Source organism: Oryctolagus cuniculus, chromosome 18 (genome assembly GCF_051225735.1).
Source record: "Oryctolagus cuniculus isolate XC-2025 breed Fujian yellow rabbit chromosome 18, ASM5122573v1, whole genome shotgun sequence".
Taxonomy (NCBI): Eukaryota; Metazoa; Chordata; class Mammalia; order Lagomorpha; family Leporidae; genus Oryctolagus; species Oryctolagus cuniculus.
In genome coordinates this window covers 23859419-23882172 of record NC_142884.1, presented here as the reverse complement: position 1 = coordinate 23882172, position 22754 = coordinate 23859419, and the positions used below count along the sequence as shown (strand labels likewise).

Sequence of the window (22754 nt, the reverse complement as noted above, 5' to 3'; positions counted from 1 at the left end):
GCATGGATGTGTGATTGCAGAAAAAAAGTCTGGAGGGCTACATATGAGACTGATGGCAGAGGCTACTGTGCAGAAAGGAGAGGTGTGAATTGGCCAAGGGCTACTTGAAGCTCTTTGAGGTCTGGATTTTCATAATGGTGAGATATTCACATACTGTTATGTAATTAAGTATTAATTTTTTAAAAAACCTGTCAATCCACAAGTTTCCCATTTCTGAATTTGCCTCTAAGCAAATATATCAAGTATTCAGTAAGCCTCTGAAAGGCTCCTGGGAATCCCACCCTCCCCGGGGCCTACCGTCTCAGCAGCTCCTGGGGTGACAGGTCAGGGGCTCCTTCATCGTCACTAGAGCTGTCACTGCTGTCTGTACTCTCAGAACTGCTATTTTTCTCTGATTTTTTACTCTTTTGCTTGCCTTTGTGTTTGTGTTTCCTGTGTTTCTTTTTCTGTAGGAAGAAAAAAAAAAGGTGGCAGCAGTAGGATTAACAAATAGGTGCTTTCTTCCCTAATGCAGTACAGTAAGTGGCTAAGCGAGGCATTCGGTTGCTACAGTCATTCAAACACAAATCACAAAGCCTCACGCAGAGTGAGTGTCAGCAGCCCCTCCCCCCACCCCCAAGAGGAAACTGCAGAAAGTGAAGGACCAGCACACACGGTGGTGAGAATGAGTGGGACTTGTTTTCGAACCTGTCAGCACTCAGTTTTTTCCTTTCACTACACTCAGGAATTCTTTCTTCTGGCAGCTGACAATGGAGCTGCTCCTAATCTCTTCACCAAAGCCCAGATCAACAACAACATTAACCTCATTCCATGCCTGCCCCTGGTCCAGAAGAAGACAAGGGTGATGAGATAAGAGATGTCAAAAAGCACACACTGTGTATTAGAGTCTACTTCACTTCAAATGGCAAGCTATGCACTGAGTGAGATGTCAACTTGTAATAAAGACGAAGTCTTCAGAAATGTTCAAAATAATCCCTTCATCTACTGTGGAGTGTTTTATTAGGTTTTAAATTTTCTATTTACTTAGTTTATCTATTTGAAAGGCAGAGAGAAAAAGAAAAAGATACAGAGATAATTCCTATCTGCTGGTTCACTCCCCAAACACCTGCAACAGCCAGGACTGGGCCTGGCTAAAGCCAGGAGTGTGGAACTCAATCCAGGTCTCCTATGCGGGTTGCAGGGACCTAACTGCTCATGCCATCATCCGCTGTCCTGTCTAGGATATGCATTAGCAAGAAGCCAGAACACAGCAGAGATGGGACTCAAACCCAGGCACTCCAATATGGAATGCAGGTGCCCCAAGTATGCCTTAACCGCTACGCCAAATATGCACCCTTATTGGATTACTTTTTTTCATATTACTCCTTTATCAGAAACTGTAAATAAGAAATTATTTCAACACCTGAAGACCAAACCAAAACAGAAGATTCTATAGGCTCTTTGGAAAGAGTTTTCTGTGAAGCATATCCTTTCTGTGGCATGGCAACATCTTTCTTCTTTGAAAAGGTTACTAGGGCCGGCGCCGCGGCTCACTAGGCTAATCCTCCGCTTAGCGGCGCCAGCACACCGGGTTCTAGTCCTGGTTGGGGCGCCGGATTCTGTCTCGGTTGCCCCTCTTCCAGGCCAGCTCTCTGCTGTGGCCCGGGAGTGCAGTGGAGGATGGCCCAAGTGCTTGGGCCCTGCACCCCATGGGAGACCAGGAGAAGCACCTGGCTCCTGGCTTCGGATCGGCACAGCGCCAGCCGTAGCAGCCATTTGGGGGGTGAACCAACAGAAGGAAGACCTTTCTCTCTGTTTCTCTCTCTCTCACTGTCTAACTCTGCCTATCAAAAAAAAGAATGAGTATGGTAATTTTCCACAGTGAGATGACCACTGTTATCAAAAGCTCTGGATTTGTAAACATTTTATCAAACACATTGTGAAAACTGGCAGCTTCTAAAACCCAATCTATGAAGATTGAATTTGAATCTGAAATAATGATGCAGCCAAATTTATCCTTATTCTTTCTTTTTTTTTTCTTTTTCTTTTTTTTTTTATTTTATTTTTTGACAGGCAGAGTGGACAGTGAGAGAGAGAGAGAGAGAGAAAGGTCTTCCTTTGCCGTTGGTTCACCCTCCAATGGCTGCCGCGCTGCGGCTGGTGCACTGCGCTGATCCAAAGCCAGGAGCCAGGTGCTTCTCCTGGTCTCCCATGGGGTGCAGGGCCCAAGCACTTGGGCCATCCTCCACTGCACTCCCTGGCCACAGCAGAGAGCTGGCCTGGAAGAGGGGCAACCAGGACAGAATCCGGCGCCCTGACCGGGACTAGAACCCGGTGTGCCGGCGCCGCAGGCAGAGGATTAGCCTAGTGAGCAGCGGGGCCGGCCTCTTATTCTTTCTGAAAAAGGTGAAAAGCTCCACCATCCCCTGGAGTGAAAGGTATTGATGTAACTGCTTTTTCATTTCATTTTCTCCTATACCTTCCTCTCCCAAATATTTAAAAACTCTGTCCATAAATTCTGTCTAAAATCTTTTTTTGATAAGAATCTTGTAGTTCAACAGGAAGCTTTCTGTTTGGAGCACACTGTTCAATCCAGGTGTCACTGTTGTCATCTATGATTGTATTGTCAAAAATCAAAAACCAGTAAAATTTTCACGGTTCCAGGAACAGATTGAATTGCCCCAAATTAGCATTTCCAAGACAATTAACCTTACTTCCGCCTAGAACTTAGGTTAAACAGCCATGACAATCTTCAGCTTTAAACACCACCCAGTTGTTTTTAAACATGAAGCCTATTCTATATGTAGAGAACGAAATCTTCTGCTGTGGAGCCAAGGAAAGGAAGATTCTGAACTCCAGCATTATTACGGCAGCACACCTGAGAGAAATCCAGGAAGGAATGGCAGCAGCAGATCGCACCTCACCGGCCTGGGCTTGGTGCTGGCAGCCGCCTGCCTGCCGTGCAGCTGCTGCGCCTTTGGGGCTCCTGGGCACCCCAGTGGATTCCTTAATACTCCACTCTTTCTCTAAAATACTTCCATGCCCCTTTTCTTACCTTTTAATGTCCACAAGTTTTTTTTTTTTTTTAAAGTACAGTTGAACAAATTAAAATATTCTGTTCAGCCTCCATTTACAGCAGGAAGATCTCAAATAAACAACATACCACTATCCCTCAAGGAACTGGCAAAACAAGAACAAATCAAATCCAAAATTCGTAGGATAAGAGAAATAATAAAACTCAGAGCAGAAATAAATAAAATAGAGACTAAAAAACAATGCAAAAACAATGAAATGAAGAGCTGGTTTTTTTGAAAAGATAAACAAAATTGATAAACTCTCAGCTAGACTAATAAAAAAGAGAGAAAATTCAAACATATAAAATCAGAGACAAAAAATTGGAGCTGGCGTTGTGGCATAATGGGTTAAGCTGCGGCTTGCAGCACTGGTATCCCATATGGACACTGGTTCCAGTCCCAGCTGCTCTACTGCAGATCTAGCTCCCTGCTAATGCACCTGGGAAAGCAGCCAAAGATGGTCCAAGTCCTTGGGCCTCTACACCCACGTGGGAGACCTGGAGGAAGCTCCTGCTATTGTGACCGCTTGGGGAGTGAACCAGTGGATGGAAGATCTCTATCTTTCCCTCTTTCTCTAACTCTTCCTTTTAAATGAATAAATAAATCTTAAAGAGAGAGAGAGATGGAAATTTTTTAATGGAGACATTATGACTAATACCATAGAAATATAGATTGTTAGAAACTACTGTGAACAAGTACATGGCAACAAATTGAAGAACAGAAATAGACAAATTCCCAGCACATAAACATACCAACATTGAATCATTAGTAAATAAGATACCTAAATACACTAATAACAAGAAGCAAGATTCAATCCGTAATTTTAAAAAAGTCTCCCATCAAAGAGAAGCCCAGATGGCTTCACTACTGAATTCTACCCAACATTTAAAGGAGAATTAATGTTGATTCTTCTTCAACTATTTATTTACTTTTTAAATTTTATTTATTTATTTGAAAGTTAGAGTGAGAGAGGGAGAGACAGAGACAGATTTTCCATCCACCCACTAGTTCACTCCCCAAATACTTGCAACAGCTGGGGCCAGGCCAGGCCAAAGCCAGGGGCCAGGAACTCCATCCAAGCGGGAACCCAAGTACTTGGGACATCACCTGCTGCCTCCCTGGTGCATTACTTGCAGGAAACTAAACTACAGGCACAGAATAGTCAGGGTACGGGATACGGGCATCCCAAGAAGTGACTTAACCTCCTGTACCACAACATCTACTTCCTTAAACTATTTCAAAAAGTAGAGGAGGAAGGAATTCTTCCAAAGTCATTCTATGAGGCCACAATTATCTTGATACCAAGACCAAAGACACAACAAAAAAGAAAACTACAGACCAGTTTCCTTGATGAACAAAATACTAGCAAACTGAATTCAGCAACATATTACAAAGACTATTGACTATGATTAAGTGGGATTCACCACAGGGATGCAAGGATGGTTCAACATATGCAAACTAATAAACATGATACAACACAGCAACAGAAAGAAGGACACAAATGACATGATCAGGCATTCAATAAAATTCAAAATACCATCAGGATAAAAAACTCAGACCAAATTAGGTGTAAAAGGAACACATCTTAACATAATAAAGGCCATATACAACAAGCCAACAGCTAATATTACAATGAATGGAGAAAAACCAAAGGTTTTCTAAGATCTGAAACAGGACAAGGATCTCTATTTTTGTCATATGTATTCAACACAGTACGTCAGGATCCTAGCCAGAGCAACCAGGCAAAAGAAAGAAAGAAAAGAGAGAAAGAGAGAAAGAAAGAAAGAAAGAGCATCCAAATCAAGAACAGGGGAATCAAACTGTCACTGTTCACAGGTGACAAGATCTTCTATACTAGAAACCCTGAAGACCACACCAAAAAGCTGTTAGGACTAATACATTCAACAAAATTATAGGATACAACGTCCACATACAAAAATCAATAGTGTTGTTATACAGCATCTTTTTCAGTCATCTGAAAAAGAACTCAAGAAAACAATCCCATTTCCAATAGCTACCAAAACAAAACAAAACAACCAACAAACCTAGGAATAAATTTTACCGAAGAGGTAGTGAAAGAAAATTGATGAGACATGTTATAAGACACAAGAAGTAGAAAGACATCCTGTGAACTGGAAGTGCACATTCATGCACTGGAAGAATCCATATCACTAAAATGTGTATAATACTTAAAGTGGTTTACAGATGCAAAGCAATCCCCATCAAAATCCCAATGATATTTTTCACAAAACATATGGAACCACCAAAACTCCAAATAGCCACAACAATTTTGAGCAAAAATAACAAAGCAGGAGGCATCAAACTACCTGACTTTAAAAATTACAAAGTAACAATAATTAAAATAGCATGTAATTGGCCGGCGCTGTGGCTCAATAGGCTAATCCTCCGCCTTGCGGCGCCAGCACACCGGGTTCTAGTCCCGGTCAGGGCGCCGGATTCTGTCCCGGTTGCCCCTCTTCCAGGCCAGCTCTCTGCTGTGGCCAGGGAGTACAGTGGAGGATGGCCCAAGTGCTTGGGCCCTACACCCCATGGGAGACCAGGAGAAGCACCTGGCTCCTGCCATCGGATCAGCGCGGTGCACCGGCCGGGGCGGCCATTGGAGGGTGAACCAACGGCAAAAAGAAGACCTTTCTCTCTCTCTCACTGTCCACTCTGCCTGTCAAAAATTTAAAAAAAAAAAAAAAAAATATATATAGCATGTAATTGACATTAAAACAGATCCATAGACCAATGGAACATACATCTTCAGCCAACTGATCTTTGACAAAAGTGCTGAGAACATACATTGGAAAAAGGAAGTCTTCAAACAGTGTGGGGGAAAGTGGATTTCCACATACAGAATAAACCTAGACCCCTATCTCACACCAAGTACAAAAATCAACTCAAAATGGATTAAAAACCTAAATATGGGGTAGGCATTATGTGTGTTAAGTTGCTACTTGGGATGTTCACATTCCATAACAGAGTGCCAGTTCAAGTCCCTGCTATTCTACTTCCAATCCAACTTCCTGCCAATACACCTCGGAAGGCAGCAAATCATGGTCCAAGTACTAGGGTCCTTGATCCAGATGGATCCCAGGCTCCTGGCTATGGCCCAGCCCTGGCTGTTATGGGCCTTTGGGGAATGAACCAGCAAATGGAAGATCTCTCTCTCTCTCACACTGTTTTTCAAATAAGTAAATGTTATACATACATAAAAAGACCTAAATATAAGACCCAAAACTTTGAAAAAACTAGAAGAAAACAGGGAAAACACTTTAGGACATTGGAATGGGCAAGGGTTTTCTGGATCAGACTCCAAAAATACAGGAAATAAAAGCAAAAATAGACAAATGAGATTTCATCAAACTAAAGAGCTTCTGTACAACATCAGGAAACAATAAAGAGACAACCTAGAGAATGGGAAAAAATATTTGCAAGCTATACATCTGCAAGGAGCTAATATCCAGAATATACAAGGAAATCAAACAACTCAACAGCAAAAAGCAAATAATCCAATTTTTTAAAGGACAGTAGACCTAAGCAGACATTTCTCAAAGGAAGATATACAAATGGCAACAAGTACATGAAGAAAAGCTCATCACAAATCACCAGAAAAATGGAGGTCAGAACTACACTGAGACACCACCTCACTCTAATTGGATTGGCTGCTATCAAAGAGACAAAAGGTGACACAGCACTGGTGAGGATGTGGAGTAAAGGGAACCTGCACACTGCTGGTGGGAGTGTCCATTAGTAGAGCCACTGTGGGACACAGTATGGCGGTTCCTCAAAAAACTAGAAATAGATCTGTATGATCCAGCAACTCCACTACTGGCTACATATTGAAGGGAACTGAAATCTGTCAGGGACACCTATACTCCCACGTTTATGGCAGCACTATTCACTGTAGCCAAGACCTGGAAACCACCTAAGTGTCCACCCACAGATGAACGGATAAAGAACATGTGGTCTGTATATACAATGGAATGTTACTCAGCCATAGAGAAGCCTGAAATCTTATCATCTACAACAACCTGGATGGAACTGGAGGTCATTATATTAACTGAAATAAGCCACGCACACATCATATGATCTCACTCACATATGGAGTCTAGAAAACAGTGATCTCACAGGAGTTACAAATGTAACAGAGGCCAGGTAAGGAGAGATGGGTAAAAGCTGGTTAGCAGGTACTAGGTTATAATTAGTTAGGAGTACAAAGTTCTGGGGTTCTCTTGCAAAGAAGAGTGACTACCGATAATGCTAATGTACTGTATATTTCTGTACAAACAATACGACCTAGGAGATAGGATTTTAGATGTTTTCCCATAAGGAAATATTAAATGTCTGAATAAATTTAAACCATAATTTGAAAATTAAAATATTTCTTCTGCTCTGAAAGATCAAAAAGTTTCTGGAAAATGGAGCATCCGCATGGACTGTCACTGTGGGGTGCAGAGAGACTTGTGTGTCTGGCCACGAGACGTCCTCCTCACCCGGCTCTACGGGCCGCTGTGGGCCTCACCGGACGACCGAAGCCGGGGTGACTGACACCCAGCAGTTGCTCACCTTCTCCTTCTTCCGTCTGTGCTCTTTCTTGGGTTTGTGTTTTTCTTTGCTCTTTCTGTGTTTCTCTTTTTGAGGAGCCTCAGGTTTCTGCCGAGCATCTGAAACACGGACGTAATAAACACATGAATTAGAGGGGGAAAAGTAGACCAACTTTTGGAAGCTGCCAGAAACTTCCATATCAGACCATGAGAGCCAACCAGCATCCTGCCTTAGCCTATCTTCCAACTGACATCGAACGAAGACAGAGTCAGAAGAATGCCCACAGTCTTTTGCAGTCTGACAGCTCAGGTAAGCCCGGAGCTGGACAGACTCTGACCAAGGCTCTACACCACCTCCGTGACCTGGGACACCCTGACAACCTCTCCCACTCGGTGTCTCCACCTGTAAAATGGGATAGTAGAAACCCCTATCTGCTGAGGGACACAGGAAGGAGACTGAGATGGCACCTTGCACACAAACTCCACGTCCAGAACCTGACACAGCCACGTCAGGTTCTTATCTGATCCTCTCCTTACAAAAACGTGTTTTATAAGAATTTGTCTTATAAGTGGAAACACTAAAATATGAACATCAAAACAACATGATGCTCATGATTATTAAAAATATCCAAAGATATGGCACGCGCCTAGATTCTCCATCTCCAAGTTCAGGCTAAAATGCTCTAGTAGGTCATTAATATGCAGCTGCCAAGTCAACTTTTGCTACCTAAAGGAAAATATCAAGCTGTTCCAGGAGCGTGGACATTTTTCCAAACCTCCAATTTTCTAGTCCTATAGCTAGTCAGATTTTTCAAAATTTGACTCCCTCCAATTTTTGTTTTAATGTTAGTTTTTGGAGAATCCAAAAATAACCTCTAGACCAGACTAAGTTACTATTACGAGGGTATTAAGGACATTCTGGTAAGCGGCCATAAATCACTTAGCTGATATCTATTTTAAACTGAAGAGCGGAACAACCAAAGCAAACGAGAAACACATTCACTGCAAATTTTTAAAACCTCCTACTTATTCTTCACCCCTTTTTATCATCTTCTTGAAAGCCAGGTTAATTAATCAAACCAGTGTTTACATATGGACACGCCAGGAAACAGCAAGGAGGATAATGGGATTATACACTATTTCTGTCTCTGGGCTGTGGGACAGGTATTTGCTAACGCAGCCTTCAGAGAGGTAACAAGCCAGTCTAAACATCTTAGCGTGGGGTGCCAATTTGAGAAGGCACTGGTCGGAAGCTGGTGACAGGGTTGGGGCAGGGACACACTCCTGAGAGGACTAGCTTTACTGGCTGCATTCGCCAAGGCACAGATGTAGACGTGCAGGTGTAAACCCACTGCTGGAGTGGTCCCGGGTCAGAAGAGACACAGCTGACGTGGACAGGCGGGCCCAGAAGCTCTGGACTCACTGGGGCAGAAGACAGGTGGCAGGCGCGGGCCAAACTCCTCCCTTTCATCCATCTGCATCTTCTGTATCGGGAAGGGAGGCGCAGGCTCTCGGGGTGCTGGCTCAGTGGCTGAAAAACAGCAATGCCTTATTTTCATTCACTTGCCCAATAGTAATGTGTCTGAGTCTTTTTAAAAAAAAAAGACTTATTTTTTTATTTGAAAGGAAGAGTGACAGAGAAAGAGAGAGAGAAATCTTCCATCTGCTGGTTCATTCCCCAGATGGCTCCAACACAGCAGGGACTGTGTCAGTCTGAAGCCAGGAGCCAGGAACTCCATCCTGGTCTTCCACATGGGTGGCACGGACCCAAGTACTTGAGCCACCTTCTGCTGCCTTCCCAGGTGCATTAGCAGGGAGCTGGGTCAGAAGCAGAACAGCCGAGACTCTAAGTGGCACCTAGTGCTAGAAATGACAGCTTAACCTGCTGTACCACAATGCTGGCCCCTGTCTGAATCTTAGTGTCTGTAGCCACCAGACAACGTGCGATTTCTTCACTTGGCTTAAGTGAAGCCAGGTGCTGAGGACACAGTAGTGAACTCGGAGAATCCCATCTCTGCCCGCAGGGACACTTGAAGCTGGGATGTCAATCACATGAGGGCACCCACAGCCACGTGCATCAAGGGCTGTAACACAGGGAGGCAAGGGTGGGTGCCCCGGGGCACATGCTCTGGATCACTAACTGAGACCTCAAGGGCAAAGTGTGTTCCTGAGGAAGGGCCATCTGAGAAGAAACAAAACCGTGCAAATGAACAAGCATGGGTGTAAGATCATGTCCTGTCCCAGAAGCCTGGGGGAGTCGAGCACCACGCAAAATAAATAACCAACAGAAGGAGAACTAAAAATACAAGATCACATTCCTTCTAGATCATTATTTAAACAGATTACTATGTTCACAGACGGAAGAGACATAAAAATGGGAAAAAGAAAAATACACATCAGAGTGTTAACAGTGGCTATTCTTGGTAGATGGGATTAAAGGGGACTTTTTTTCTACATTCCTGCACTTTTAAAGTTCAAGTATATGTGTCACTGTAATTAAAAAAAAGTACTTTTTTTTCATAGAAAAAAGAAATAGGGGGCCTATCCTTGTCTGTTGTGGTTACCTCGGGAGTAGCCATCTTTCTCCCCGTACCCCATACCATAATTCTGCCTTTCCAATAAGTAAACAAATCTTTTTTTTAAAGGCAGATACTTGCAATCACCTGAGGAGAAATATTTTATATTTCTAGGTAACTTTTTGGTTAAAGGTCCTCAAAGTATACCCAAGTCCACCACAGTGGGACTGGGCCAGCAGAACACTCCACGATGGGAAACTGTGTCCACCACCAAGGATCTAAACACTCCTCCCTGCCGCCCCACCACTGTGGACACCACACTTCCTTTCCTATGCCTGGAACGCATGGTGGGAATGAACGGAACAAGCAGACAGGCCACGAACCAAACGTGAGACTCACAGTGACAGGAATGGCCCTGTGAGCCACGCCCATCTGATGGTGGGTCCAGAATGGACAGCGTGCCCTTGAGAGTGGAAAGTAGGAGAGGACCCACATACCTCACAACCAAATGCCTTCCAATGGCCCAGCACCTCCTCATCCACAGGTTAAAAAAAAGCTATTTCCTTAAAGGAAAGTTGTACTACTTGTAAATTCTTCTCAACTAGGGTAAGTAAGAAAGTCAATATTATCAAACACCAGAGATTTATGCTAGATAGGAAAAAAAAAAAAAAAGAACTTTGCTCCACCCCAATCAAAAACACACAAGATTCTACATCACTGATTGCTAAGTATCCTGGGGTTACCTACCCACACCGAGACACTAACTTACCTGGTTCCACAGAGGACGAGGCCTCCAAGGGCGTCTCTTGGGAACTTTTGACCTCGGCCTCTCCAGTATCCTCCTCATCCTCGCTGTCGCCCTGCTCTTCCTCAGAGGACGAGGACTTCTCATCTGAGGAGCTGGCAAAGATGGCCTTGAACAAGTCCATGGAGGGGCGGCTTCCTTCCCCCTCCGTCTGTGAATCCACAGCTTGGTTTGCCGTCTGCACACAGTGAAGGAAGTGTCAGGGGTGAAGAAGCAGGGCTGGAAGGGCCACATCCACAGACCCACACTCACACGCCAACGTTCATGTGCACGGCAGTGGGTATCCATGGCCATGCACTCCCTACCCAGACAACCATCACTCACACAGCCTTTATTCTCAAGGTGTTTCTGAATCAAGGAGTGTGGAAGGGGCCAGCTAGGCAGGAGCAGCTGATGCCTCACTGGGAGGTTTGTCATCAATCAAAATTGCAAAGGACCCAGGCAAAGGTGGTGGAGGCCACTGCTTCAGGCCTGGCCTTTGGAAGGCCAATAAGAAGGGGAGGTGGGGGCCGGCACTGTGGCTTAGCAGGTAAAGCTGCCGCCTGCAGTGCTGGCATCCCATACGGGCGCCAGTTCAAGTCCTGGTTGCTCTACTTCTGATCCAGCTCTCTGCTATGGCCTGGGAAAGCAGTAGAGGATGGCTCAAGTCCTTGGGTCCTTGTACCTGCATGGGAGACCTGGAAGAGGCTCCTGGCTCCTGGCTTAGGATAGGCCCACCTCCAGCCACTGTGGTCATTTGGGGAGTGAACCAGCACATGGAAGACCTCTCTCTCTCTTTCTCTGCCTCTCTCTGTAACTCTGATTTTCAAATAAATAAATAAATCTATCTTTTAAAAAAAGAAGCAGCAGCAGCAGCATGGGGAAGATGGTCTGCTGGTGGGAAATGCTGAAGAGACCACAGTGGGCCTGTATGCAATGGGAAGGGGGCTGGGACACCAGGACAACATGGCCAGAGAACTCTCCTTTGCCATGACACATCAGCCTCCCTAAAACAGGCCTGGGTTACGGACATTCAGACTAACCCAAGAAAAAGGCAGTAACCCTGTGGAAACTTAATTCAGTAAAGAAGCAGTGAAGGTAAGACGGAGACATGGCTGCTACCCCCTACAGCTTATTACAGGACCCCAGGAGCCACCCAGCCCTCCCTCGTTACCAAGATGGTTAGAGATGACAGGTCGCTCTGCCAAAGAGGCACTGGGGCTTTGCACCCAGGGCAGGGACTGGGCTCTGCTATGCGGTTCTGTGGCTCTTGGCCAGGGGCCACTCCCTGTACACCACCTCTGCTTTCTGGAGCAGAGGGACAAACACCCACATGAGAAAAACTCACTCGAGACAGTGCAATGTGAAGCGTTAAAGGACTTTCTTCACAGAAAAGAAAAGAGGAGAAGTGGTCTTTTTAACTGCCAAGAGTGTGCCGAGATCTTGTTTTATAAACACAACTCCCCACTGAAAATAACCAGGGCATCTGGGAGTAAGAAGCGCTTCAGGAGCTGGGACTGGGAAAGGAGCAGAGGAGCCCAACCCGCCTGTGTCCAGAAAGCAAAGCCACGATCAGAGAACAAGAGGAACACATCAGAGGTACTCAGGCCAACATGAAGGGCTCCAAGGAGCCAAGCCTGGGACCATTCGCACAATGAAAGGACTATCGATAGGACCAGAGTCCTCACTCTGGATGACACAGGAAACCGTGGGTCCACAGGAACAGAGCCCTGACACAGATGAAAGTTCCCACACTGCGACACAAAATCCAGGGCCCATATTCATGTCAGAGGGCCTGGTTCAAGCCCTGGCCCCAGCTCCTGTCCTCAGCTTTCCACTGACGCACACCCTGGGAGACAGCAGTGATAACTAAGTAGTGCAGGGTCCCTGTCACCCGTGTGCGAGACTTAGACTGAATTCTTGGTTCCCAGCTCTGGGTCTCTGGCCATTGAGGATATCTGGGGAGTGAATCAGTAGACGGGAACCTGTACCTACTCTCTCTTTCAAATTAAAAATAATAATAATAATAATTAAGTATAAGCAATTAATACATCAAAGGACTTAGTAATTACAAAGGGAAAAGACTGATTTTATAGCTGGAGAACCTGGCAGACACCACCTTCCTCAGGTGATCAGTGAGCCTCAGCGAGGGGCACCTGACAGGATGTGATACAACCACAGCACCCCTTCTGATGTTTTACTGCCAAAGATGCGGCCCTGAATCGAACTCTGAGGAAGCAGCAGATAAGCCCAAACTGAGGGACACTGCACAAAGTACTGTCCTGTAATCTTTAAAAGACCCCGGGGCCGGCACTGTGGCATAGTGGATAAAGCCGACACATGCAGTGCTGGCATCCCACATGGGCACTGGTTCAAGTCCCGGCTGCTCCACTTCCGATCCAGTTCTCTGCTGTGGCCTGGGAAAGCAGTAGAAGATGGCCCTGGTTCTTGGGCCTTGCACCCACATGGGAGACCCAAAGGAAGCTCCTGCTCCTGGCTTTGGATCGGCACAGCTTCAGCTGTTGCAGCCATCTATCTGGGGAGTGAACCAGCAGATGGAAGACCTCTGTCTCTCTCTCTCTCTGCTTTTCAAATAAATAAATAAATCTTTAAAAGCCCCAAGACCATGAAAAAAATCAGAGACAGACGGGGGAATTGTTCCAGACTGGAGAGAGGTGACAGCCAAGCGCAACAGATGGTGCGCAGCATCATCCTTAGCGCTGTGAGGACACCATCAGGACAACTGCGGGGACTTGACAGGTCTTGGAGTAGGCAGCAATGAGGCTTCTGATTCTGACGGACACGCCGTGGTTACACAGGAGGAGGTGCATCTGTGACAGAAGCACAGGGGTCACGGCGCCCAGCTGGCAACTCGTGCTCAAGTTGGTCAGGGAAAACAAAATCTGAACCACATTTAAACTTCTGAGATTGTTTCAAAAAAATTAATTACACAAAGAAGGAGAGAGAGGGAGAGGGTCTGACAGTGAATCACAGGAAATAATGGCAGCAGCTGAAGAAAAGTCATGACTCTGACGTCTTTATGGCATGCCACAGACTTTCTGGCCTTTCACGGTGTCTTTAACAGGAAATGCAGAGGCAGAGTCTCACGCACACATGAGCTGTTCGACTCCCAGATACACCCGGAGCTGATCCTTTTCCTTTCTTTCTTTCCAGAGTAGAAAAGACTTACACTAGAATTAAACAACAATATGCAGCAAACACATTAAGTTCTGCATTTGCAAAGCCTCTTCAGAACCCCCTCACGTTCCACTAATAGATGGGCACATTCACATTCGCAATGACTCAGAAAGTTTTCAAGAAGGAAATTAGATAATCCAGAGGCAAAGAGACCTTGTTAAAGTTACATGAAAGGAAATGAAAGAGAAGCAAGACTTTTTACAGGCATACAATACACAAATATTACCTCAATGAGATTTTTGACACACTACCATTTGGGATGCTCACAAGTAGTTTGAGTCCCAGCTACTCTACGTTTCTGATCCAGCTTCCTGGTAATGCACCTGGGAGGCAGTGGATGATGGCCAAGTCTTTGGGTTCCTGCCACCTCCATGAGAAACCCAGATGGAGTTCCTGCCTCCTGGATTCAGCCTGGCCTAGCCCTAGCTGTTGTGGGCTTTTGGGGAATGAAGCAGCATATGTAAGACCTTTCTCTCTGTCACTCTGCTTTTCAAATACATAAATAAATCCTAAAATAATAATAATAATAATAATAATAATAATAAAACCAATGGGCTGGTTCTAAATGTGGCAGTGGGGGTGGTGGCAACAGCTGCCAGGCCAAAAATCTAAAACTCTAAGTGGGGGTTCTTTTCTATGACCCTAGGAGCCATGGTCCCAACAGTCTGGAGTGAATCCCACTGCTTTTCCCTCCCTTTTTGCCTACCTGCCATTTAACTCCAGACACAGATAAAGTAGCGGGAGTGCAAGGCAGTCTGGAAACTGAAGTCCCAGCTTTTGGAAGACGTGCAGGGGGAGCCCCGAGGGTCAGAAAATACCATGCATATCTCAAGGAGCTGTAGAGAGTGCTCTTTCAAAGGGGTTTGTGAACTGTGGCTAGCCCCTAAGCCATGAAGGCAGGAATCTGACTCTGAACAGCAAGGCAAAGCATCCCGTAGCAGCAGTGTGGGACTAATTTCCATCAGGGTCCCAAACCAGCCAGTGTGGCGTGCACGCCCTAGACAAGCATGGACAGTGCTACACAGGCTCTGAAAGCTGAGATGACGTTAGAACCACAGCCAGGAGGGTGGGCTGGGCCTTACAGTTGGGCTGACTGTCTGCTAGGGCAAAACCAACCAAATTAGCAACACTCTCTCCAGAATTTAAACAAGGCCCAGGCTCTCATAAAAATATTCAGAATGCCCGGGATGCTCCAAAATTACTTGGTAGACAACAACAAGGGAAAAAAATGTCAACTTGCAAAAGACAACAAACAGATATCAACCCTGAAATGACAAAAATCTTGGAATTATCAACGACTTGAAAGTCTCTTTGTTCCAAGAATATGGGCCAATGAAGAAAAGGCCTCATAAAGGAAACAGAAGACATAAAGAAGAACCAAATGGAAATAGTATTTAGTTTCATTTCACTTGAAAGGCAGAGAGACAGAAAGACAGAGATCTTTCATCCGCTGGGGTTCACTCCCCAAATACCCACAACAGCCCGGACTGAGTGAGGTGAAGCCAGGAGTCCAGAACTCACTATGAGTCTCCCGCATGGGTGGCAGGCACCATCATCACCTGCTGCCTCCCCAGGTGCACAATACCAGGAAGCTGGGTCAGGAGTAGCCAGAACTTGAACCAGGGACTCCTGGATTGTGGAATGTGGGTGTCCCAAGTAGCGATTTTATCTCTATGCCAAATGCCCACCTTAAAATGGAAATTTTAGACATGAAAAATACAGTAAGCAAAACTGAAACTCATTGTGTGGGCTCTCAGAAGGGAGGTGACCCTGGAAAGAGGTTGAGAACTTACAAAAAAAAAAAAAAAAAGAATGGAAATTATCTGATGTAAACTTTAAGAGGGGTAGAAAACAGACTGAAAAAATTAACAGTCCTGTGGGACAATACCAAAATGCCTAACATTTTATTTATGCCATCAAAATCCCAGAAGGGAAGTTAGGGTGTGGTGCAGAGGAAAAAAAAAGAAAAAGAATGACCAAAAATGTCCCAAATTTGGTGAAAGATAAATCAGAGATTACAGCAGCTCAGCACACCCCAGACAAAATAAGCCCAAAAACATCTGCACCCAGAAGCTTTATAATCAAACAGCTAAACCCAAGGGCAGAAAGCAGCCAGAGGAAAACTCATCTTAGCACATAGATGGATGACTGCAGACTTCTTGTCAGAAACCATAGAGACCAGGGATGGAGAGTTTCTCTCCCTGTGTCTGTCCCTCCCTCTGCCTTTCAAATAAATACTAAATCTTTAAAAATATAAATTAAATTTTTTTTAAAACCCAATAAGGACCAGAATTCTGTTACAGTGGATTAAACCACTGCCTGTGCTGCCAGCATCCCATATCAGAGTGCTGGTTCGAATCCCAGCTGCTCTACTTCCAATCCAGCTCCCTGCTAATGCACCTGGGAAGGCAGCAGAAGATGGCCCAAGTGCTTAGAACCTGCACCCATGTGGGAGACCAGGATGGGGTTCCTGGGCCCTTGCTTAAGCCTGCCTAGTCCTGAATGAACTAGCAGATGGAGGATCTCTTTCTCTCTTTCTCTCTCTCTCTCTCTCTTCCCTCCCTTCCTCCCTCTTTTTCTCTCTGATGGTCTACCTTTTAAATAAAAACTTTTTAAAAAGTTAAGAAGACCCAATGACATGTCATTTATAAGAAATCCTCCTGGGGCCCGTGCTGTGGCATAGAGGGTAAAGCCGCAGCCTGCAGTGCTGGCATCCCATATGAGTGCTGGTTCAAATCCTGGCTGCTCCTCTTACAATCCAGCTCTCTGCTATGGCCTGGGAAAGCAGTAGAAGATAAACCAGGTCCTTAGGTCCCTGCACCCATGTGGGAAACCTAGAAGAAGCTCCTGGCTCCTGGCTTCTGATCAGCTCAGCTCTGGCTGCTGCAGTCATTTGGGAAGTGAACCAGTGGGTGGAAGACCTCCCTCTCTCTCTGGCTCTACCTCTTTCTGTAACTCTTTCAAATAAATAAAATAAGTCTTCAAAAAAAAAAAAAAAAGAAATCCTTCTGTGAGGCTGGCGCGGTGGTATAGTAAGTCACGCATCTGCCTGCAGGGTTGGTATCCCATATGGGCACCAGTTTGAGTGCCAGGCTGCTCCACTTCCAATCCAGCTCCCTTCTGATGGCCTGGGAAAGCAGTAGAAGATGGCCCAAGTGCTTGGGCCCCTGTACCCACATAGGAGACCCAGAAGAAGCTCCTGACTCCTGGCTTCGAATCGACCCAACTAGCAGATAGAAGACCTTTCTCTCTGTCTCTCCTTCTTTCTAATTCTGCCTCTCAAGTAAATAAATGTCTTTAAAAAAGAAAGAAAGAAAGAAAGAAAGAAAGAAAGAAAGAAAGAAAGAAAGAAAGAAAGAAAGAAAAGAAAAGAAAAGAAAAGAAAAGAAAAGAAAAGAAAAGAAAAGAAAAGAAAAGAAAAGAAAAGAAAAGAAAAGAAAAGAAATACTCTTGTACTTATTGGAATAGAAGGGTAAAAAGTAAAAAGATGTATAAATATTTACTATGCAAAAACTAAACAAACAAAAAAACGCATCAGGGATAGAGTGATATTAGATAATGAAAAAGAGGTCAATTCATCAGAAATAAATGTGTATGCACTCAAGAAGAGAGCTTCAAAACCTGAAACACAAGTAACTCTAGAAATAGTTTGGCAGTTTCTTATAAAGTAAAACATATCTGTATATATGAGGGTTCTTCAGAAAGTTTATTGAGGGGGGCTGGTGCTGTAGTGTATTAGGTAAAGCCACCATCTGCAGAACACCAGCATCCCATGTGGGCGCTGTTTCGAGGCCCAGCTGTTCCACTTCTGATCCAGCTCTCTGCTAACATGCCTAGAAAGCAGCAGAGGAAGGCTCAAGTGCTTGGGCCTTTGTACCCATGTGGGAGACCTGGAAGAAGCTCCCAGCTCCTGGCTTTGGCCTGGCCCAGCCCTGGTCATTGCGGCCATTTGGAGAGTGAACCAGCGAATGGAAGTTCTTTCTCCTCTCTTTCTCTTTGTCTCTTGCTCTCTCACTGTAGCTCTTTCAAATAAACAAATCGTTAAAAAAAAAAAGTGGAGGACACTGTCATCAAAAACTAGGGGGCCGGCGCTGTAGTCCAGTGAGTTAAAGCCCCGACGTGTAGTGCTGGTATCTCATAAGGGCATTAATTCAAGCCCCGGCTGCCCCACTTCCAATCCAGCTCCCTATTGGTGTACGTGGGGAGGGCAGCAGAGGATGACCCAAGTCCCTGGGCCCCTGCCCAAGGGGTGGGAGACCTGGAAGAAGCTCCTGGCTCCTGGCTTTGGATCAGCTCAGCTCCAGCTGTTGTGGCTACTTGGGGAGTGAACCAGAGGATAGAAGACCTCTCTTTCTCTATCTCTACTTTTCTCTGTAACTCTTTCAAATAAATAAAAATAAATCTAAAAAAAAAAAAAAAAAGGCAGAAACCATGAACAGATTTCAAAAATTTTTGCAGCAAAATAAACTCTCAGCTCCATTTTCCATGAATTCTCTGGAGGACTCTGATTTTATTCAGCAATCCAACTACAGGTATTTATTCTAGAAAAATGAAAACATGTTTACACAAAAACTTGCCTATGAATTCTCCTCACAGCTCTATTTGTGATAGTCAAATGCTGGAAATAACCTAAATGTCCTTACAGGGTGTATGGGTCAACAAACTGTTGCACATTCATACCATGAAGTACCACCCAGCAATAACAGGCATGCACCACACACACACAGCCCTGCTGTGTCTCAAAGGCAGGATGCTGCATAAAAGACATCAGTTTCATAAGACTGTGTACGGACATTCCTAACATTCTGGAAAAGGCAGAACTACAGAGACAGAGAACACACCATCAGTAGTTCGCAAGGGTCTGGAGCCTGGGCATGGGATGACTACAAAGGGATAGTGAGGGTTTTGGGGGCGATGATAACACTGCACCTGGACCGTGGTGGTCATTACGTGAATTAATCCAGGTGTTACAACTCACTGAACTGTACTTCCAAAAATAAGGCAATTTTCACATATTCATTTATTCTTAAAAAAAAAAAAAACACAACAATGTCTAAACGAGGCTATTATCAGAAATAAAAACTTTCTAATGAGTTCAATTTCCAACTATTAAAGCAGTAATTAAAGAAAACAAAAAATGAATATCCTCCCTAATTCTTCACAAAATACTTAGTAATTGGAAAATGGTAGTTTCTGGTAGGAAAACACTGAGTTTTTCTTCAATGGCTGATGACAAGTGAAGGCCATTTTAGGCAGGGAAGTCTAAAAACGCTTCCTCACGTGGTTAAAGCTATGATATAAGATAGGTGCCAGCAGAGGCCAGCCACGGGCACCTCCCACCCCCTGCTTGTTTCTGGAAACAGAGTTCTACTGGAGTGCAGCTGTGCCGTCATTTACACACGGCCTGTGGTTCTCCTCACGCTCAACAGCCAGGCGGACAGGCTGTAATGGAGACTATCTGGCGCACAAGGCTAAAATATTAAATACGTGGCCCCTCACAGAGAAGTCGGCCATCAAGTAACTGGAGAAGGCATCAGCGCAGAGAACGGCAAAGGTCGGGTTAGCTGGCCAGAGAACGTGAAAGCCCCGAATACCTTATCTGAGAGGGATTCTGGAGCAGGTTCCTCTTCTCTTTTTACTGACGGACTGGACTCTTGTTTAGGTGGGCCAACTTTTGATCTAGCCAAACTTAAGAATTCACTAATGGAATCTTCGTTCTTTTCTTGTTTAGATGTGTCCCACCGGGATGGTTTTCGGGATTCTGAAAAAGTATAGCACAGACAAAACAATGGAACGAGGGAGCTGGAGGCAAGCCCTTCACCACTGCTCTTTCCTTCCCTGAGGACACGGTGCACTTACGAGGGGGTCACGGGCTGTGCCAGTGCTGGGGACGTAGCAGAGACAGAGTCCCAGCTCCAAAGAGTAACACCTGGACCATTACAACATGAACCTGTTTTACACATGCGAGCGATTCTGCTCAGAGAGGGAGACCCTGTGCCACGAGTATCCTCAGGACGAGAGCTTGAGACCCTACTCACTGTCAGGACCTCGGTGCTGTGGCGTGTTTTCACTTGAGGCTTGCGTTGTGGGCAGGGAGGCTGTCTCAGGGATCGTCAGAAAGTTGAAGACTGAGTACTTGTCACGCTTCACCCGTGGTAAGCCAACTAAAGTTGAACTGGGGGATGAAAAGAAAAAAGGATACATTTTAATAACAGCTGCCAGGATGCCATCCACCTCCTACAAAGCTTTCATCTCACATCTCAAGTTTTTCACCAGCTCTTCTACTTGACATAAGGGTCCCTAAGGTACTTTCACTTCCCAAAGCAATTCAAGACTTCAACGGCTGACCTTAGGACCCATGGGTTTTTCCTTATTACAGTAAGGGAATCTAACTCTGAAAATGGATTTACACTAAGGAAAAGTTCCACTGCTAAAAATACACCTGCATTTCCCCACACAGCCTCTCATTCAATTGTAAATGCTTTCTTGCAGTTTTTATAATCAAATACAGAGGTGTCAGAGTTTTATAAAGAGAATTAGGAAATGTGGGTAATGTTTTAAATGCACACTCTATGAGCAGCATTAAAAAGATGCCAAATAAAGGCACTAAGTTTTGTTAATTTGACATACTTGAGTTTTGTATCTTCAATACAAAATAAAAGTTTGCTGTCTGGGTATTTTATTTGTTTAGTAACAAATTAATAGAGGTTGATCTGTAAAACTTGCAACCCCAAGCATTCCCAAGTATGTTTATCAAGCAAACAGGAATTTACAGGCATGTGGAAGGGGACCTATTAGCTTTCCTATGGGAGAATGTGGTTTGTACCGATGTAAAAGGCAGGTTTAGCCAACTTACTCTGGATAAGGGTCAGGGACATTAAACCTCTTACACAGAAGCTTGTCAGGGTGCCACTCAAACGTGTCTCGGGTGAGCTTCCCAAACATCTTCATCTTCACAGCTGACTGCTTGTCGTTGACGTCATTCTGGGAAGAGACACACGTTCGCTTTCATCAGGCGGCCGTATGACTGACCTGGCTGCTCTGCTCTACCCTAACATTTTTGCTGAAGTATCTTAAAAGCTAAAGTTCTTATTAAAAAATATCTTATTCTGCTACGCCGTGTATGTTTTGATCTTTTCAGTGAAGGGTTTGAAATATTTGGCTGTATAGTGCTCTGGTTTTAAAATTCACCAGGTAGGAACACGGGGGTGACAGACCTCTTGGTCTCGAGGGACTTCAACTTGATCTGAATCGTCTTCCTCCTTGGCGTGAGTGAACCTCGACGACAAGGTCGAATGGGAGGACACGTATAGCTGGGCTGCCCGGGCAAACTCATCCCGCTCGCGGCCTCGTTCCCACTCGGTCATGCTGGGATCCAGGCAACGTTCCAGGGCATCTGTGATACAGGAAACAAGAAACTGCTGCACTTCTAGGGAAAACAGGGGGCTGAAAGGAGAGCACGTGGCGACCGTGACTGCACCCTTGTGTGTTTCACCACAGAAAACTCAAGTCCATACCCTCGCTTTCACGGGCTCGGGCGGGGACAGCGGGGAACTTGGCAGGTAATACTGCTCTCTCCTTCCTTCAAGATGATGCTTTTACTGGATCCTGTCTACCACACATGACACAGAAAACCATCTGGGAGCTGGCTAATGCTTGGTTAAATCAGAAGCAAGAAACTTGTCACCACTCCCAGAGAGCGATAAGTTCCTCCCAAATATAGTAGGCCTATGTTTTGGCAGAAAAATACTTCTGAACCTTATTATTATTATTATTATTGTCATTTAACAAATAAATATTAGAAGCATGAGTTCTCAGAAAAGGGTGAAGGCACAGTTAAAGCACTTCATATTCCCCAATGGCCTGCTTTCAAAAAATACTCCTTCTAATCTGCTGACCCCTCTCACAGGAACCACTGTGTAGGTCAGTCATCCCTCCCTTCCTCCTTGCTGTATTTACTTCATAGATCACAGAGTGGTCCCGCGCACCCCACCCCACCCCCTGCCACGTAATGGGTCAACAGCCAAATAGTTTTATATATCAAATGTTAGACTGTGATTGACGGCAGGATGATTAGTATCGTAAGTTAAAGTGGGGTAGTAGGTTAAGCCTCCCCCTGTGGTGCCAGCATCCCGTACGGGCACCAGTTTAAGTTCCAGCTGCTCCACTTCCAATCCAGCTCCCTGCTAATGGCCTGGGAAAGCAGTAGAAGATGGCCCAAGTGCGTGGGCCCCTGTACCCATGTGGGAGATCAGGAAAAGCTCTCTGTCTCTCCCTCCCTGTTTGTAACCCTGTATATCAAATATATAAATAAATCTTAAAAAAAAAAGAAAAAGAAATACCCTCTTTAAAAAAAATAAAGATAAAGTGGGAGATGAGGTTCTCCTGGTGTGAAATGCAACACACAGAAGTCAGCATGAGTTACTGCCAAGGCATGTTCCCTACCTAGAGTTCTCTTTGGACCTGAGACACAGAGAAGGACAAGCTAACTGTTACTACCCTCCAGGGCAGGGGTGGGGAATGTCTAGCCCACAGGCCATATAAGGCCCATGAGATTATTTGGTCCAGCCCTGCCAAAGCAACTGCAGGTAAATCTATAGCAGGCTAATTGTTAAATTGATAATCCCGTATGGCCCATAAATGATGTTATAAA

At 45.0% G+C, this 22754-nt stretch overlaps 1 protein-coding gene across 3 annotated transcripts in view; it reads right to left on the bottom strand.

The window, feature by feature from the left end:
- Window positions 1-22754, bottom strand: part of GPATCH1 (G-patch domain containing 1) — a 52481-nt gene that overhangs the window by 1492 nt on the left and 28235 nt on the right. For 2 of the 3 annotated variants that reach the window (XM_051846714.3, XM_089319124.1), the window contains 8 exons: window positions 21319-21497; window positions 20958-21085; window positions 20140-20276; window positions 19696-19862; window positions 10889-11102; window positions 9027-9134; window positions 7626-7723; window positions 298-446 (listed from right to left, as the gene is read on the bottom strand). In XM_051846714.3, the coding sequence (XP_051702674.2) occupies window positions 298-446; window positions 7626-7723; window positions 9027-9134; window positions 10889-11102; window positions 19696-19862; window positions 20140-20276; window positions 20958-21085; window positions 21319-21497 (1180 nt within the window). Of the gene's footprint in view, window positions 1-297; window positions 447-7625; window positions 7724-9026; window positions 9135-10888; window positions 11103-19695; window positions 19863-20139; window positions 20277-20957; window positions 21086-21318; window positions 21498-22754 lie in introns of those variants that run through there. The other variant, XR_016224709.1, reaches the window with a different exon arrangement.